This window comes from Aphelocoma coerulescens, chromosome 4, assembly GCF_041296385.1.
Source record: "Aphelocoma coerulescens isolate FSJ_1873_10779 chromosome 4, UR_Acoe_1.0, whole genome shotgun sequence".
NCBI classification, from domain to species: Eukaryota; Metazoa; Chordata; class Aves; order Passeriformes; family Corvidae; genus Aphelocoma; species Aphelocoma coerulescens.
The window spans coordinates 55,015,774-55,033,639 of NC_091017.1; the positions used below are offsets into that span (position 1 = coordinate 55,015,774).

Sequence of the window (17,866 nt, forward strand, 5' to 3'; positions counted from 1 at the left end):
TCTAGTTAGGAATACTTACACTTTTAGCAATTTAATCCTATTCTCTTAGCACTTTATGAGTCTTATCCAGCAAGTCCACCTCCAGGCAAATGTCTAGTTAAAGTCGATAGAAGTTCTGTAAGACTAAAGACTCTGGGGTCTGAGACATTAGAATTACATGGTTGGTGAGCAAGGTTATAAGGAAAAGGAATATCACAATAAGACTTTAATAAACTGCTTACACTGTTTTAGTCCAGCACAGTGATTTCAATAGAATCCTACTTTCATAGAAAATACATACATTATATTAAATCAATTAAGAATCATAGATTGGTGTTTATTCAGTAGTAATCACATAAAAACAACTTTTTGTCATTTCTTAGGTGATTAGACACTGCACAGTGCTTGCATTTCTAATTACAGTCAGTCTGTAAAAGCTGAAATCCCAATCTCTACAATATATGCTAAATGGGCAGCATTTGTTTTTATTTTTTTCTCCATCATAAGAAATTACTGTAGTTATCATTCTCATTTAGGGTTGTTCAGACTGTGGGTGTGTGCACCATTACTGGTGTAGAAGTATCTTCAAAGCAGAACCTACTTCAGCACAGAGACAGATATTTCCAGAATGTGTGCTGAGAGCATCCCTCACTATTGCTGCCCAGCAGTACCCACAAAAAAAGCATTTGTGCATCTCTGGGCTAGCCTTTCAAATGAGCCCTGCTTTGTCATGGCTCATTTTTATGTCTTTGAGTATGGGTTGAAGTTAAGAAAAAAACCAGTAATTGCTGTTACTGTGTCCTTGTAGTAGATCTGATATTGAAGATTAAATCAATAATGTCATTTCTGTATAAAATTTCAGTTGCATTTTAAACCATTATCACAGTGATTGTGTCTAATGCATTAAATTTTAAAACAAAACTAATAATTAGTTTTAATTAATCTTTACTGATGTTAATGTGTATTTTGGTATTCTTCAAAACTAGTAATTTGGATGTCAGGTTACTTTTTGCTGTTTTTAGAATAAACCATAATATTAGAATAACATCTCTTATAATAGTCTAATCCCTTTGCAGTTGTTTCATTCATATCTTGTCCCCATGCAACAAGGATATGCAAAGAATAAGTAACTGTTTTGTGAACAGGGACAATAATGATTAAAATACAAACAGTATATATGACTTCAGGTCTGGAATTAGATTATAGGATTAAAATGAATGAAAAGAAATTCTGTCGTGGGATTCCAAAGTTACAGTCAAAATCATCCTGTAATAATTTTAAAGGGGAAATATGGAAAGAAATAAGGCAAAGAAAAAACATCTTGAGGTTGTTAGTGATGCTTGAATTTCCTGATTTCTTTTTGGTTTGTCAGGTCTCAGCTAGAAAGTTGCCATGTCACCAGGATTCTCTTCTTTTACATCGTATTACATCTGTTGTGCTGTGTTGTTTTGCAGTGGCATTGACTATAAGGGTTAAAGATGTCGGGCCTTAGGTTAGTGTAGAAAAAGAGAAGGAAAGGCAGTGGATAATGGACACTACAGAGCACCTGGCACCTCACTGGCACCCCCTTGCAAAGGGGGCAGCAGTGCCTGTGCATTTCTGCCCTTTGGAGTTTGTAGTGTGGGCAGAGGGTATTGCATAATGCTTTGGATCAAAGATGTGTTGCCGAAATCCACCCTCTTTAGTCTGAACTCAGTTACAGGAGTGTGGTACGGTGCGTAAACACAGGAGGCTGATGGTGAGGATGCTTGAAGTGGTCTTAGGGCTACTCCAGTCCTTCACACGGAGTCCCTGGGCAATCGCTGCATGGCCCTGGGCAGCCTCGTGACCCAGCACTGGGCTTGGGCTTGCTCTGCCCACCCCAGGTTCCTGTTCTTTCAGTTAAGTCCTCAGGAGATCACATCCTAGGGTTTTGTGTCAGGGAGGTCTCCTCTGGCTGCATTCAAGACTGAAAGTATTTGTGTGCTGCTTTAGCCCTGCCCTCTTTGCAGAGATCTGGAGGATGGTACAAATGCAAATTAGTGTTGTTTCAAATATTCTTCAGGCCAGCGGTACTAGCCTCAGTGTGAAGTAGATTTTCCAGCAGACAGGGTATCTTCTGGATCTTGAAGAAGTGCTGTGAAAAGTGGTACCTCTTAAAGACCTGAATTCTGAACGCTTCTGTTCTTTATGTATTATGAGTGTGATGAGGCAACTGATGAAGTGAAGGTAAATGAAGGTCTGGGGTGCTTAGTCTCATGCATCTGTAGCAGGTTGCCTTTTCAAAAGTAAATGCGTTTGCCACTTTCTAAAAGTCAAGCCTGCCTGAGAAGTGCTCTCCAAAATTGGCAGCGCTTTAACCCACCAGTCTTTTTTTTCTTATGCAAAATGTTAGTTACCTCTGTTTAGATACCTAGAGGAACTTAGCTTTGAATAAGCTAAAAAAAATTAAAAAGCACTATTTTTACTGGGGAGCCGAACAGGTCATGTCATAATATCTTGGTCATTTTCTATCTGGGTCCCAGAAGTATTACAGCAGCTTGTGCTATACATGTAGACATTGCAGAAAGGAGCCATCCTACTGCGTAGGTTTAGCTTGAAGCTGCTATTGCTCCCTGAGATATGATACCTCCTGTCATTAGAGGCAAAGCTGACTGTGTGCAGCACGGCATCCCTATCCTACTTCCATAGCTGAGCTGCTGCCCCCCAGAAACTGCTGCACAACCCTATGCAGTTTCCTGATTGAATCCAGAGCATCTTGAAGGAACTCCACTCTTCACTGTACTGGCCCGCCCGCAAACCTGTAGGGTGTTTTTGCTCAATTTTGCTCAATAAGAAGAGGAGTCAGTGCTTATCACTCTGAGTTGTTCCTGGACATATCTGGAACCTAGAGCAAAAGAAACAGAAGCAAAGTCCGTAGAATTGGGGGTCAGTTGTCTGGAGTGTCCTGTGCCCATTGTCAAACAAGTGCATCAAAGACAAAAAGGAGAAAAAAACAAAGCTTGAAAGCCTTGTTGGAGAGGAACCGGGCGAAGGACAAAGGTGTGGTGCAAAGTCCTACAAAGATGTACAGACAATGCCCTCCAGCAGCTTGAAATAGGCTTTCAGGGAAGTACTTACTTGAACTTTTACTTGTAGCCAATTGGATGGAATTTGTATTTTCTTCCCCGTTTTCCTGACTTAATCCCTCTGAAAGAAGATGTCAGTAAGCAGTGTCTATCATCACAATGCATTTCTGATTAACAGCAAGGGCACAAGGGCACTCTCAAAATAGAAACAAAGTCAGGATTGTTTTAAATCACAGTGTTGCAGAAGTATTAAAGCAGAAGCCATAATTTTAATGTGTTCAGAAATAAAATGCATGCTACTGTAAACAGTTGTGTACATTCATCTAGCTGCTGCTGCCTTGGCATAACCTTTTGCATTAGGTTTCTGTGATTCATCTTTTCTTTTGTTGCAGAGAGTCGAATGATTCTGGATGCCTTTGCCCAACAATGCAGCCGGGTTCTAAGTCTCTTAAATTGTGGTGGAAAACTGCTGGACAACAATCACTCTCAGTCCATGATTTCTTGTATAAAGCAGGAAAACCCAAATTATAGTGAAAGACAAGAGCAATGTCAGCTCGGGAAAGTGGTCCATAGTCAGACGTCAGACATTTTAGACATAGAGATGCAGTATATGCAAAAGAAACAACAAACCTCAGCCTTTCTGAGAGTTTTTACCGATTCCCTTCAGAACTATTTGCTTTCTGGGAGCTTCCCTTCTCAAAACACCTCATCAATAAATGATTTTAGCCATTTGGCAGATGTGGATCCACTTTCAACCTCTCCAGTACACACTTTAGGTGGATGGACATCTCCAGCAACATCAGAATCTCATGGTCATCCATCATCTTCTACACTTCCAGAGGAGGAAGAGGAGGAAGAGGAAGAAGGTTACTGCCCTCGGTGTCAAGAGCTAGAGCAGGAGGTAATTTCATTGCAACAAGAAAATGAGGAGCTTCGTAGAAAGTTGGAGAGCATTCCAGGTAAATAATCCCCTGCCATATAATGTTGCCATTCAGTGATAAAAATAGTTTGGGTAATAGTGTATTTCAAGTTCTAATAATTTTATTAAGGTTGTGATCATAGTAACCAAACACTGGAATTTGTCTCCAGCCAAAATTCCTATAGCTATGCCCAGTGGAAAATTACCTGGTGATACGCCTCTATATGAATCTTGAGTCCTACACTAGTTAGCTGTGTTCAGGTAGGGATGTACTTGCAACCCCAAATTCCAAATATCAGGTGGTTTGTTATAGTAATTTCAAGCATATGCTTTTGTAACTCTTTATCTGTCTTGTTATTTAAGTGACATTGTAAACCTAGTTCCCTTTTGGGGCTCATTCTTTTGGTTACTCAAGGAAACTAAACAAAGTTACATCCATAGTTTTACCAGAAATAGATTTGGATTTTACCTTGAACAGTTTCTTTTAAATTACTGCTAGTTTGGTGAGAAGCATTAATACATCTCCTCCTATTCACCTTCAAATAAAATCTGAAAAAGAAATCCTAAGAACTTTTCCAGTTCAGCAATACCTGGAGAGAGCAGAAGGACAGAAACCAATCAAATAGAAATCCCTTCTGTGAAAAGCTTCTCTTGCCCTTTAAACCCAGGACTTCTCACTGTTCAGGTGTGCCAAGATACTTGAAGAATGGTATGGGATAAGAACAAAGTGTCTTGGACTTGTGTTTTCTAAACTTTCAGCACAGGCAAAAAAAACCCTCAAATAGTAATACTAAAAGCAAATTGGAACTTAGCAAAGGAAAGAAGCGTACAACATGCTTCTGACTTGTATAAACACTAGGAAACTGCACCATTTTTACTGGAATTTGAGGTGCTTAGGGTAGATCCATGAAAAGTTAGTTGAACAATCTCTGAATGGCAGAAAAGCAGGTATAGTATAGCATGAGCTGCAAGAGAGAAAATACTTCAAAGCTGCTAACTATGCAGAAAGGAAGAAGGCAGTAACCAACTACTGCCCCAATAGGTAGAGGCTGTTGCAAAATCTGAGCAAAATGCAAGCAGTAGTCCTCATCATTCTTCTCCCCAGATATCAGTGATGTACTATGCATTATTTATATCACATTGTGTTTTTCTTCTGTGCATTGGTCCATAGGGATACTGGCAAATCCCATAAGCAGCATTGTTCGGTGCAAAGAAAACAGAAAACTTGGAGTAACTCCCTCACCCCTCCCAAAAATATGGAGTTACCATAACTCATGTGCTGTCACTGGTTTCAGCAGTGGTTAGTACATCATCTGGGAACACTGCGTGACAAAGGGAATTGTGTGGACTTCCAATTCCTGTTGCGTCTTACCTTCAGGTGTATAAGACCAAAAATGATCCTGTAGGGTCCATAATCTGATTGACAGCTTTCATTCAGTCACCTGTACTGAACACAGTAATTTTTTTGACTCTCACTAACGCATAACTTGTATTTGCCTCAAGCAGTATCTCAGAAGGCCTCCAGTCGCTGGTGAGCAGTGGTTGTATCTCTTACCCTGACACTTGGTTCCAGTGCTTAATTACACTGGTGAAAATATGTGCCATGTTCCCTGCCTGACTACCTGAAATCAGCTTTCAGCCATTGACTTTTATGCTTTGCTCCACTAAATGAAGTGCTCTATAGGTCTTGGTACTTCTTCAGATTGAAAGTACTTAAAGACTGAAAGCTGACTTAATTTCCATTTTAAATAAACAAAGCAAACAGAACTGTTTGAAACTCCTCAAATGAGCTGAATCCTTCTTTGCAGTTTTTTTCCTCCCTTCCTGATAATTTCTTTAAAATTTGGGCACTGCAAATGCCTGCAATATGTTCCTATGAGCCTGAACAAAGGAGAATAGACTTTGCTTGCACCCATGGTTTCCCTGGTGGGTTGTGCAGCTGAGCTTCTCATTCTGTGCACATTTCTTCCTAGAAGTACACACCTTGTATTGTCTGTGTTCATGTAATAAGTGTTCCAGATTGCTCCGACTGTCCCACTTGCCCACTGGTTGCTGATTTGTCAATTTCTGTATCATCCAGAATTTTTCTAGTTGTTTTTAAATTAACTTTGTTATACTGGTTAGAAACGTTGAATGGTATTGAGGGTGTTGTTAGTCCCTGTTGGACCTTTCTAGAAACACATCTATTAATGATGATTTCTGCAATGACAATTATTTGAGATGTCAGTAGCAGGTTCCTAATCTATGTATGTTCTAGTCTGCTAGACTAGGTGTTGAGTGTTGCTACTTTTGCAATCTAACTCATGGTAGTAAGTTAAATACCCTTCAGGAGTCTAGGTATCTTGTATCGTTCAGCCTAACTTTTTCAAGTGAACCTATAATCTCATCAAAGAATGACAATCTGGTTAGTCTGGCAAGATCTACTTTCCATATGACCATTCTGACTGGAATTAATTACATTCATATTCTTTAGTTCTTTGTCATTTGGATCCCGTTGTGATTGCCTGTATTTTGCTAGGATTAATGCTGGGTTAAGCAGCTAGTATTTACCTGGGTCATCACACTTACCCTTCATCTCCCTTTAAAAGTGATAAACATTCATAGTCATAGTCATTTTACACCTCCCAGGAGTCATGAAACTCCTTGTTAACAGTGTATCAAAGGAAGCAGACAAACATAAAAATTGTGCAAGGAGGTAGGACTTCATCTGCCAACATAAAATCATCATCAGATACATCTGCTGCTGTCTGGTGGCATATCCAGATAGATCTGAAATGACCCATGTGTTTGGAGAAGTGTTAAGAGCCACAGAAGCTCCCTCGAATTTTGCTACATGGTAGGACAGAGCTCCTCAGGCAGTCACACAGCCACCACTGAGCAAAGTTAATCAAAAATCACGTAAAGGCAATGTCTAATTATTTTTGTCACTAATGTTCATTTTGCTCCTGTGAACTTCTACTACCAAAAAAGCTGGCAGTAATTTTTCTGTGACTTGAAATGCCCAGCTCTGTATGGAAACTGGCGCTTGTTCTCTAAACCATTTTTTTTTGCCCATCAAGATGTTGCATGTCTCAGGAGGGAGACAGAAAGCCCTCTACGGTGTTTCAGTGTTGTCTGCCACCATCTATCACATCAAAGTAATCTCAGAGCACAAACTTTCTTCCCTGAGCATTTATCCACCTCACACAGGGCATCTGATGGGCCAGGGAAGGCAATGAGTGCGGCAGAGAGGCAACTGAGGTGGCGGCTATATGAGTGTGAATGCTGCCATACTGTCTCCATCAAGCCACTGAAAGAGCAGGATTTTTTTTACATAGTGGTTTTTCTAGTCATCCTTGGGGGAGCTAGTCCAGAGCTGCTGGATGAGGCTGGCAGGATACCCTGTGGGGTGGTGGCAGTGTGCACCATGCCCTCCCCACAGTCACTGAGACTCCCGCTAGCAACTCTACCAGCAGAATATAAAAGCACCAACCCTTCCCTTCTGCTGTATAATATGAATCATTTTATCCTTCTCCTGAAATACTTTGCATTTCTTTTTTTTTAGTTTCCATATGCAAAAGCCCTTTTAAAATCCATGAGAGTTTGCGATCTAAAAATAGTTGCTGCTATACATCCCTGCCTCTAGCTTTGCAAAGCAAGGCTCACAAAGAGACTACCGAGAAAAAGAGTGTTTTCTCAGCAGATGTAAAGGCAATGACACTTTTTTCTGTTTTAACAAATATTACAGAAGACATATCCTCCTGTAGCTTTTGGACACAGAAAATAAGATTTTTCAGTTTTCAGGACTCTGCCCTGTTGCTGTAGAAGCCCTTCAGTTCTGTAGGATCTTTTTGTCTGTAGCCTAGCATCACTCTTTGGCAGATCACCACTGGAGAGAAATGATTACATGGGTAAAATATTGCATATATTTTGGTTGCTGAATGGGTGGATCTCTTTTTCTCAAAAAGCACCCGTTTGATTTGACTGAAACAATACTTAAATTTGTGTGAAATCTTAATTGTTCCAGCTGTGGAATAAATGAAGAAAAATTAGTATTTCAGTGCTTGGGGTTTGGAGCACTTTAACTTCTTTCAACTTGTCCAGTTTCCCCAATACATTGTTGTTTTTTTTTTTTTGGGAAAAACATTAATCAAACATTTTCAGTTTTCAATTCAACTGAACAGAAGAGAAAGATTTTCATTCAGTGTGTTATCTTGTCTTCTTTTGAAAAATAATTAAAGTTAAAGCAATTTCTGGAAGGAGTTTGGCAAACATCATTGGCTCTTTAAGGTTTTGAGATTATCAAGAACAAAGCAAAGTAATCCATCCACATGAGGAGAAAAGTGTCTCCTAGTCCCTTTCCTCCATACGGAAATTACTGTGGCTGTGATACATTCCCAGTAGTGAATTTAAAGACATATTTGTGGAGCTGCATGTAAGACCTGGGTTTTAACCATGTAATATATGAGGATATTAAACAGTTCTTCGCTATATCAGCATGATTTTTTCACACTTTTTTACCTGAAAGGGAGAAAATGTTTCCAGGTAGTTAAGGCAGTGGTCTATAATCATGAGTTAGGGTTTATCTCCTGGTGCTCCCAGGTTTGCTGCATGGTTTTGGATAAATCAGTCTGAAAGTAGTGAAAAGGTATAAATTAGTAATTAAGATGAAGCAGTGTGTGATAAATACAATGATCATTCTTACTTTGTTAGCCCAGCAGCAAAAAGTACTCCAGCAAATAGCAGAGGGATGGGGAAGGAAAACCCCCTCAAATGTTGAGGCCTGGTCACCTATGGAGACTGCACTCGCAGTGGCTGGAAGCGGCCAAAGCAAACTGGGATTTGCAGGTAGAGTTAATATCAACATAATTGAAAAAGTCAGACAAGCTTTCCAGGACATTTTGTGTACCCAAGGCTTGACTCTTCTTCCTGACTATTGGATGATCTAATAAAATATATTACTTTCCCTCCAACTCCTGTCGCCTTTATACTTTCAGAGCCTAATGTTTCCAAAGAGCCTATCACAGCCACAGCATAGATAAAGCAGCCATCAAGGATTATGATGAACACTTTTTCATGTCCTTTTTTTTTTGTCCTTTTTCTTGATGTTCACATTTAACTGCTTCTTTGGTTTCCCTTGATGTTCTGGATGTTTTGGTCTGATCTGTGGCCTCGTTGGGCTGTTCAACTTCAAAGTGTGAAGTTAGTGTGAGAACAGAGAGCCTCGAGCACGGTCACCCAGTGTTTGGCACAAGAACCCCTTTGAATTTGTAGCACGGCTTTGCTTGCTGCTGGGGGTGACAGCTTACTTTGCTAAACCAACCTGAGTACAAAAACTTACTGAGACATGTAACTGCATCAGACCAGGCTTGCTTTATCTGTTTTCTCCATGTTTCTGGATACAAACCCACAAGAATTTGGGAGATCAGTTTTCTTGGCCTACTTGGGGAACAGGAGCTGGTGGGAATTTTGTGGGGAGCTGCAGTCCAGTCTGTCAAGGATAAACTCCCTCGTCTCAACTTTGGTTTGTCCTCTGCAAGTAAACATTTGGGTTTTGGTGACACAAACCTGTCCCTTCTCACAGGGGACTTCTTGGTTTCTCTGTTAGTTACCAGCAGTAGAATGTATAGTAGAGGGTTTTAAAGAGGATGTCTCTTCCAAAGGGAAGACTTCACTGCTGAAAGGGATCACAAGAGGAGGCTCCTTCTAATGAGTAGAAGGAACATGAGAGAGCACAGACAAAAATAAAAGCCACAGGAGCATGCGGCAGCATCATTTAAATGAGATACACAGCTGCCTTGTTTTATCTCTTTTAATCTGTTGTTTATGCAGAGGTGTACATCCCAGGGGCATATGGGAGGGGAACATTCTTTTTTCTGGAAGAAATCTATTGCAAAAGAAAATTAAAAGTAGAGTGGTTTTTCAGATGTAGATTCATAGAAATTTGCCTGGAAAACACAGCTGAGAGGGATTTTAAAAGTAATAGGATATTTCCTACAATTTTTCTCCCTTCCCTCTTTTCATTTGGCATGTAGGTCAGTTTAGGAAATCTTTAACACCCTCCTACATATTATGTCGATTCTTTTGATTTCTGCTGTATGCTTTCACTACAAATGGGTGCTGGTTTTATTTTACCATCCAGTAACAAACATCCAAATTTTTAGGCTCTTGAGCACTGAGATCAGTTCCTCCACAGATTCTAACCCCCACCTCTTCTTGCCCCTTGCTGTTTTTCCAGCTCATCACACCCCAAACAACTTGCCTTCATGGACCATCCATGCAGCTTTCACTGGCTTTCAGATGACTATTGAAATAAATTACTGTATGAGCTAAAATAATCCAAACCGTGCACACTTTTCCAAATCTCAGGCAGCAAAGGCATCTCCATTAATGTTATAAGAAATTCACACAGCCTTGTGGTTCGTCAGCACATTCCCTATCATTTGTTACATCTTTTTGACAGTCGAGCATCAATTTAGAAATGCCCTGCAATGAACTCGGAGAGAAGCAGCGCTCAAGGTCAAGTGAAGGAGGACACATTGCAGTGCTGAGCCAGTCTTAGCTAACAGCTGCCGGCCTGAGCGGGGTGGATGTAGATGTACACCCTTCCCAGTTCTCCTCCTCACTGGTGAGACAGAGGTAAACGGTCTTGAGTGCTAAGGGATTCATCTTCTGCAAAACACCAGGAGGAATACTAGCCAGTGTCAGCTACAGAGCACAAAATCTTATTAATGAAGAGAATAACCAGATTTCTTACTGTCTGTTTATGGGGCTGAGGCCACTGCTCAGAGACACGCAGCCAAGCTGGGGTTGAGCCATCCCTTCTCACTGGGACTGTCTGATGCTGCAGGAGAAGTTGGAGATACACTTTATTTACCTTGGAGATGTGCCTTATTTACAACGAGCCCAAGCATCTCTTCACAGTGCTGTGCTTTGGCAATATAAACAGCCCTGGAATGTTTTACACTGGAGGCCGCATTTTTGGGAGGATAAATGAGAGTTCTCATTTTGACAGATACCAACGCAAGTGACTGTGTCCCACTAACATTTATAATGAGCAAAAACCCAGCTCAAACCAATAATAGAGATGTTCTTGGCACTTCATAAAAACTTGGAAACAATTATTAGAGACAAAGGTTTAAAAAGAAAAAAAAATAGAGTGGGTGATAACTGGGAAACATTAAAAGCATGTTACTGAGGGCCCCAAAAGACTATCTAAGAGGAAAAGTTTAATGTTGGTTACAAAACCACCCAGCTTAGAGGGAAAGGAACACTTAGAAACATAACAAAGATTAGAGGGGAAGTTAATGGGGATGCATAAAAAGCAGAAATTTGGATCCAGTAGCAAATTAATAATTAAAATTAAATCTGGAGCATTGTCTAGAGAAGGCTTTCTTTCCCTGGCAAAAATAAAGGAAAAATACGACATCCTAATAACAGTGTTGGACCATTTTCAGATGGAAATAGATTTTATCAATAATATGGAACTGTTCATTGAGTATTTCTGTTCTGGTACTTGTGAAGGGTAACATGATGTGGTCACACCAATGTAATGATGATGGTAAGCAGGTAGAAATATTTTCCATTTCCATTGTAACTCTGGGTGTTACCACATGTTCACCACCAGCTTCACGTGGGACTGCAGCCTCAGCTGCCTGTCCCAACTCCATCCCAATGCTGGGACAGCTGAAGAGCAGTAGCTGCTTGGGAACACCAGCTTTTCAACCCTAAGTGCACATCAACTTATTACCAAAGGCACTAGGCAGCTGCTACCAAAGCAGCTTGTTTTCAGAATCATGAGGTTTGGACAACTCACTTCAGGAGCTAAACCAAACGTGAAAAAGACAAGTCTGACCATAATTTTTCTTTATATTTTGTAATATTTTGGATGCTTCAGAAGACTGAAAGATGCAAATATTATCTGAGCTTTTTTTTAAAGGACATGAGATATCCTGGACGATGGTGGGTTTGTTGGCCCGATATTGAGCCCAGATAAACTAATTGCACAGCTGATGCCAGCTTAAATTAATAGAGTACTAAAACAGAATAATGGCATTAGTACCAGGCAACATCTTGCCAAATTATGGTTTTGATGAGATGAAAAGTTTGGTTGATGAGGATATTGCAGATATTCAGGATGTTACATAACATTGTATCACAAAACATGATTTAAAAGTACAAATATACCTGTATTTGGGAAGTTGCCATGATGCAGTTAAATTTCTGGAGGGATTTTTTTTGTGAAACTGTTCACAGCCCATGCTTTTAATACTTTAATCCTTGAGGGAAAGCATACAGTCAGTGAGTGAGGAAGATGAGAGGTGACAGACCTGGCCGATCAGATGTGTTGAGGCGCAGAGAACATCTCTCTGCTTGGTTTCAGCCCCTGGAAATGTACACTGAAAAGGTTTTTGGAAGACATGGTGACTTTCTGCCTGAGTAGTGATGTACAGCATGGCCAAAAGAGCCACAGCCTGCAGCTGTACAGACATGTAAGTAGGTGTAGGGACTCTGCTAAGCTCAGCGCTGATCTTCCAGAGGTGCTGAGCTCCGCTAAAAGCAAAGGGAGAAATTACTTCACCACGAGGTATGTAACAAGTAACAGGCATTTTCCATTTTTTTTCCAAAAATTTTGTAAAACCCAGTTTGAAGGAAAACAAAATGCAGACTTGAAATAAGGTTTATGTTCTTGTGGGTAGAAACTGCATCACTGGAAGATGATGACTTGAGTGCTGCTGTGTTTTACCCATCGATGCTGTCTGTTGCAAGGAGGATTTAGTCCAGGGAGTTGCTGTGCTGTGTGGCAGCTCAGGCTGAGAGATCATAGCCTGTTTTTTTGTCATTGGCACAGTTGGTGACCACCACACTCACTGTTCAGCTATTTATTAGAAATTAGGATACTCTGCAGAGAAAACTGTGACAAGCTGTGCTGAATAAGCACTTGTTACAACGTACAGACACCTAGAACAACAACAAAGACTTAAACTTGGATCGATAACAGCAAATACCTGCCACCTCCTACATGTGTCCTGCTTAACATCTAAGCCAGACCAGCCTTCCTTGGCACACCAGGTCCCCTGTAGGTCCTTCTCCTCTTCATCCTTTAGCTCCTGCAAAGACCTTGCTCTTTCATTTGCTTCAGGTCAGGTTACTTTGCCACCTCCAGTGTCTGTTCTGAGATGCCGGCACTTTCAGAAAGTAAAGGCTGTGGAAACTTCTTCCCTAATGGGCAGGAAAATTACTGCCTCTCCATAGGCTTTCTACTAAATCATAACAAGTGTTATTTCGATGTTGGTGTCTCTCCTACTGCTTACAGTAAGCACAAATCCCTGTTGGTGATGTCTGTGATAGTGGATACCTGCATAAACATGCAGAGTATCAGCCCTTGGAGCTATGATCTTGTTAACCCTATAGAGGCCACATCAAAGACAAACAAAATAAATAAGCTAGCAGACTTAAATGATTATCCATCTTCACAGCTAGGACTCCCAGGCTCTTAAAAAGTTACATTTGCTGAAGGATTTGGAGGAAACAGTTCTCAGCACAGAGAATATCTGCAGAGCCATAAGAGGGACACAGCAGCAAAACCAAAGCTTTGACTCTCCACCTCATGCTGCCTTCTTTGTGTTTTTTTCCAGGCTTCAGGTAATATGGCAGCCCAAGAAGTCTGGATTTGCAAATAGCACCTGGTGTTTGAAAGGCTGAGGTTATTTGTACCAATAGCAAACTATGCTCTGTCATGGCTTTGAAGTCAAAGGTGCTCAGCATCCTCCAGTCACTACAATGATAACAAAATCATACAATTTTGTGCTCAAAACTGCTTTTATGAAGGTAGAAGTTTTTGTAAGCTTCAGCCAGCTTTTAGTACTTTCATGTTTCTCACTGGTATTGAGAAGGCATTTTATCAGCAGCATACGGTTAAAGTAGACCTATACTTCATCTGCTGGGGACACAACAGGTTAAGTAATTTCTTGTTGTCTTCTCCTTTGAGCCCCATCCCTTTGGAAGAACATAGGTAAGCACATCCTTGGATAGCCTGCAGTGCAATTACTTACTGTATGAAAAACCAGAAGCAGGAGTAAATACACTGATGGGTTGTCTTTACAGAGAAGTCAATGTGGGGTGCAATAACATAGGAGTTTATTCATCATACCAGGCACTTGGCATGTCTTCTGTATGCAGACTGCTGGATGTAACTCCACTTATCGCTCAGTAAAGGGTCTGTTTTGCACAGAGTAATGTTGTTCTGCACCCTGGCTGCCTAGACAGGGGTGTAGTTGCTGTGTGAATGCCAAGCAAAGAGGGCAAAATATCTGTAAATCCTACCTTGAGACATCCTCAGCTATTTCAGTGCTTGCTTTCAGATTGTCAACTTAAGATAAGGCCCAAAACACCACATTTTTTCAGGTGTGAAGAAATAATAAAATGCCAAGAAATAGTAATAAAAAAAGAGGAACACAAATATTTCTTCTGGGTTTTGAGCTGAAGCTATGATTAAATCTGAATACTTTGCAAAAACAACCCATACAAAATGTGAGAGTCATAAAGTACCTTAAAAACTATGCTTATTTAGTCTTGCACCAGTCAGTTGTAATGCTGGATTAATATCTGTTTAATTCTCCTATGGTGTTTCAGGCTCAGGAGAAAAGAGCTGTATTTCAAAAATACTCCAGAGTTAATCAGGGATGTGGCAGCATCTGCTTAAGAGAGACCCATAATTGAATCATCCCTAATTAACCTATCACCTCAACAGAAGGGAATAGGATGTTGGTACCACTACTGAAATGGATGAGAGTGATGGGAATGGAAAGGGGGGAAGATGAGAGAAAAGAGAAATAAAGCAATTCGCCTAACACCTAGTTTTATAACAAATTTGGGAGGAGGGAAGGAATAGAAATTAAAGTATACGAGTCATTGAATCTCTTTAGTATATTTAATCAGACTGTAGTTTGAAAAACATTTGAGCATATTTACATGTCAATCAATGCATTATTTAGGTCCAAGAAATGTTTTCTCCTTTGTGTGAATTGGGATTTTTACAGTACTTACAGATTTTTTTCTTATTATCATTACTGCTGACCTAATTTGTATTTGTAGTAATTATAATTTCAAACTCGAAAAAAAACCCTTTGAAAACTAGTGGGCAGAAAATAAAAGTAATGTCAAAGATCTCAGTATAGGAAGTACAACACTTGTTGTGCATTTATTAAATTGTCTGCACAAATCAAAATGAGAAGTATTTCCTATTTGAAATAAATTTCACAGACACAGAAAACAGATACTAAAGAACACTGCTTGATTTAATATTGTTGTTCTATTTTGTGCTTTATAGCTAATATACAGTAATTGCAACTTGTTTCATGCAGTGCCCTGCCAGACCGTTTTAGATTATCTGAAGACCGTACTTCAGCATCACAACCAGCTGATGGTACCGCAGCCAACAGACCATCCGACCGAGGTAGTGTACAGTGAAAACAAGCTACCTCTCTTTGTGCTTGATGATTCATTAAACACATGCAGGCAAATAAATCAGTAGGCACTTAGTAGTAAAAAATAGGTTAAAAACTATCATTCTTAAGTACAGTAATCCCCCAAATGGAGGAAACTGATCATTAGTATAATCTAGAATGACTTCACTGAGCAGTACGTAACTCCCCCTCCGTCAGCACCAGGTGTGCTTGCCTTGCTTGGGTAGTTTTTCTCTCCTCTTTCCTCAGAAACACCGTATTTGTGGGTAGAATTTAGGCTAGGGCTAGCCTGGTGACAGCTGTAGCTGGGTGACTGAGAGTGGCTGCACGTGGCGTGAAGCAGTTCAGGGTGTGTATCACTTTGCTCCTCCATTCAGTTTTATCCTGTGCAAATTAATATATACATATTTATATTTATCACTAGCCGTTATCATTCAAGTATATTCCAATGATTCATTTTCCTTTTTTTAATGCTCTTTTGCTTAACTAAAATTTTCAAATACTGTAAAAACTGAGGCTGTTCTGTAATGTCCCACAAGGAATAGCTTGTCATAGTATGACAGAATTTGTTATTCAATTAAGCACACAGATATTAATCTTTTATTCATAAACTTAGTCATGTACAAATACAAGCAGAGATACATTTGTATTTTGGTTCTTCCTTCAGAGTCTGTTTATTTAATTTCTGGGAGTTTTTATATTCGTTGTAGTTTAATGTCTGCTGGACACACCAAACCACATCATATATTTACCGAGAATGTTTTGCCCAGAAGTGCTTTACTTTCCAAGGAAGCAGTGAAAGTGTGTCTGTACCAGGAATCCAGTAACTGTTTAACAGAATGGCTTAGCACTATATCATGCCTTGGAGAAGAATGAGGAAAAAATCCCAAGTTTCAGGGGAAACAAGAGAGAAGTGTTATAAAATTGAGGCTGAGGAAGTTACGCAAAATTCATTACCCTCTCCTCAGTTAATAGCAACGTGAGCTCTCATGAAATCTAGATGTTATGCCTTTCTGCACCGCATTTTCATCACTGCTATATATATAAACACAGAACAGCTTCTAGGATAGCTTGCTGCTTAGCAAAGCCACGCATGAGCATCTGTCCTTAAGGCACATGAGTGAGCCTGGAGCCTTACCCTGTGCCATTATGGGCTTGCATTGCATAAGCCAGGCCTGGCAGGGCTTAAAAACAAGGCAGTGCCTACAGTTACCTGCAGTTTATACTTTACAGTGCTATCAGTAAGAATGATCCTTGCTTCACTAAAAGGTTTTTTAATAGAGAAAAAGTAGGTCTCAGAAATCTAAGGTAGGAAAATAATTGACTTTATGTAAAAGGGATGTGAAGCTGGCTGCTGAAAAAAAATTGAGTACCAACATGAGGATCACATGGTCCTTTGTACTGATCTAGTGGAACAAGCCAAGGAAGTACCCATGTCAGCTCCCCCTGCGACAGAGTGATCACAGTTATTTCAGCATAAGGGTATATTACCTCCAAAGAGCTTTCCATGCTGCCCCTCTGCTCTTCTTCCTTCCCCAGCCCCTGCATCATGTTGGAAGAGGACAAGGAGCTGAACTGGATGGATTGTAATGTTCTTCTTGGCAGAGCTCTTCAGACTTATTACTGGCTTCCCAGGGGTTCATGTACTGGGCAAAAACAAAAGCAGCTGCCTGTATCATGAATGGAGGGGGAGGAACTGACCGTGACCTGTTTGCAGTGATGTGAGGAGATAACAAAGGGCAAAGAGAATTATAACAGGGCTAGACTCTAGGTAAAGGGTCTTTCTCTTAGGGGTTACATGCTTGAATTTACAGCTGCAAGGGAGTGAGTGAAGTGTTGAGATGTTTGGGGGAGAGTGGGCCTTCAGACAAAGCCCATGTCTTCTTCCCTTACATTTTGGCTTCCTTTGCAGAGTTTTGGGTTTGTCCATAGCTGTCTTGGCCAGCAGCTTGCAGCAAGGCGAACAAGTAGCAGACAGTCACACAGCCTGAGCTCCCAGTGATGCTAACCCCACTGGGAGATGGTGGTACTCTAGATCATACAGATTATCTAACGATAATCTCAGCACGGTCTTCACTAAATTCAATCTTCCATATATATTTATCAAGCTTGCAAAAAAGTTAAAAGCAAATACCTGAGGAAAAACTTCAAAGATGCTCTCAAGCTGTCTCCCAGGGTGTTATAATAGATATATGAAAGTAGGCAAGGGTAGTCCTTAAAACAGTTTTCAGCTATCAAAGGGCTGGAAGTGAGGACTTTGCAGCAGTTGCCCACTAGTGCAGCATGGGGCTGCCTCGCTGAGCATCAGACCTGTGTTTCTCCAGCTCACTGCAAGCTCCTGGCAAACCTGGGGGCTATGCAGAGTTTACTACTTGGGCTTCCAGATTTATGTGTTTCGATAAAGAGGTGCAGCTGTAAAAGTGAATGAGTCTCTAGGAGGGTGTGGTTTGGGTTTTTGTGTACTTCAATTATTT

General features: G+C 40.4%; 1 protein-coding gene across 1 annotated transcript in view; it reads left to right on the forward strand.

Annotated features, from left to right (window-relative positions):
* The window catches only part of BEND4 (BEN domain containing 4), a 31,163-nt gene that overhangs the window by 5,301 nt on the left and 7,996 nt on the right, over positions 1-17,866 (forward strand). Inside the window, exons 2-3 of the mRNA XM_069014204.1 lie at positions 3,419-3,985; positions 15,291-15,382. Of these exons, the coding sequence (XP_068870305.1) occupies positions 3,419-3,985; positions 15,291-15,382 (659 nt within the window). The remainder of the gene's footprint in view (positions 1-3,418; positions 3,986-15,290; positions 15,383-17,866) is intronic.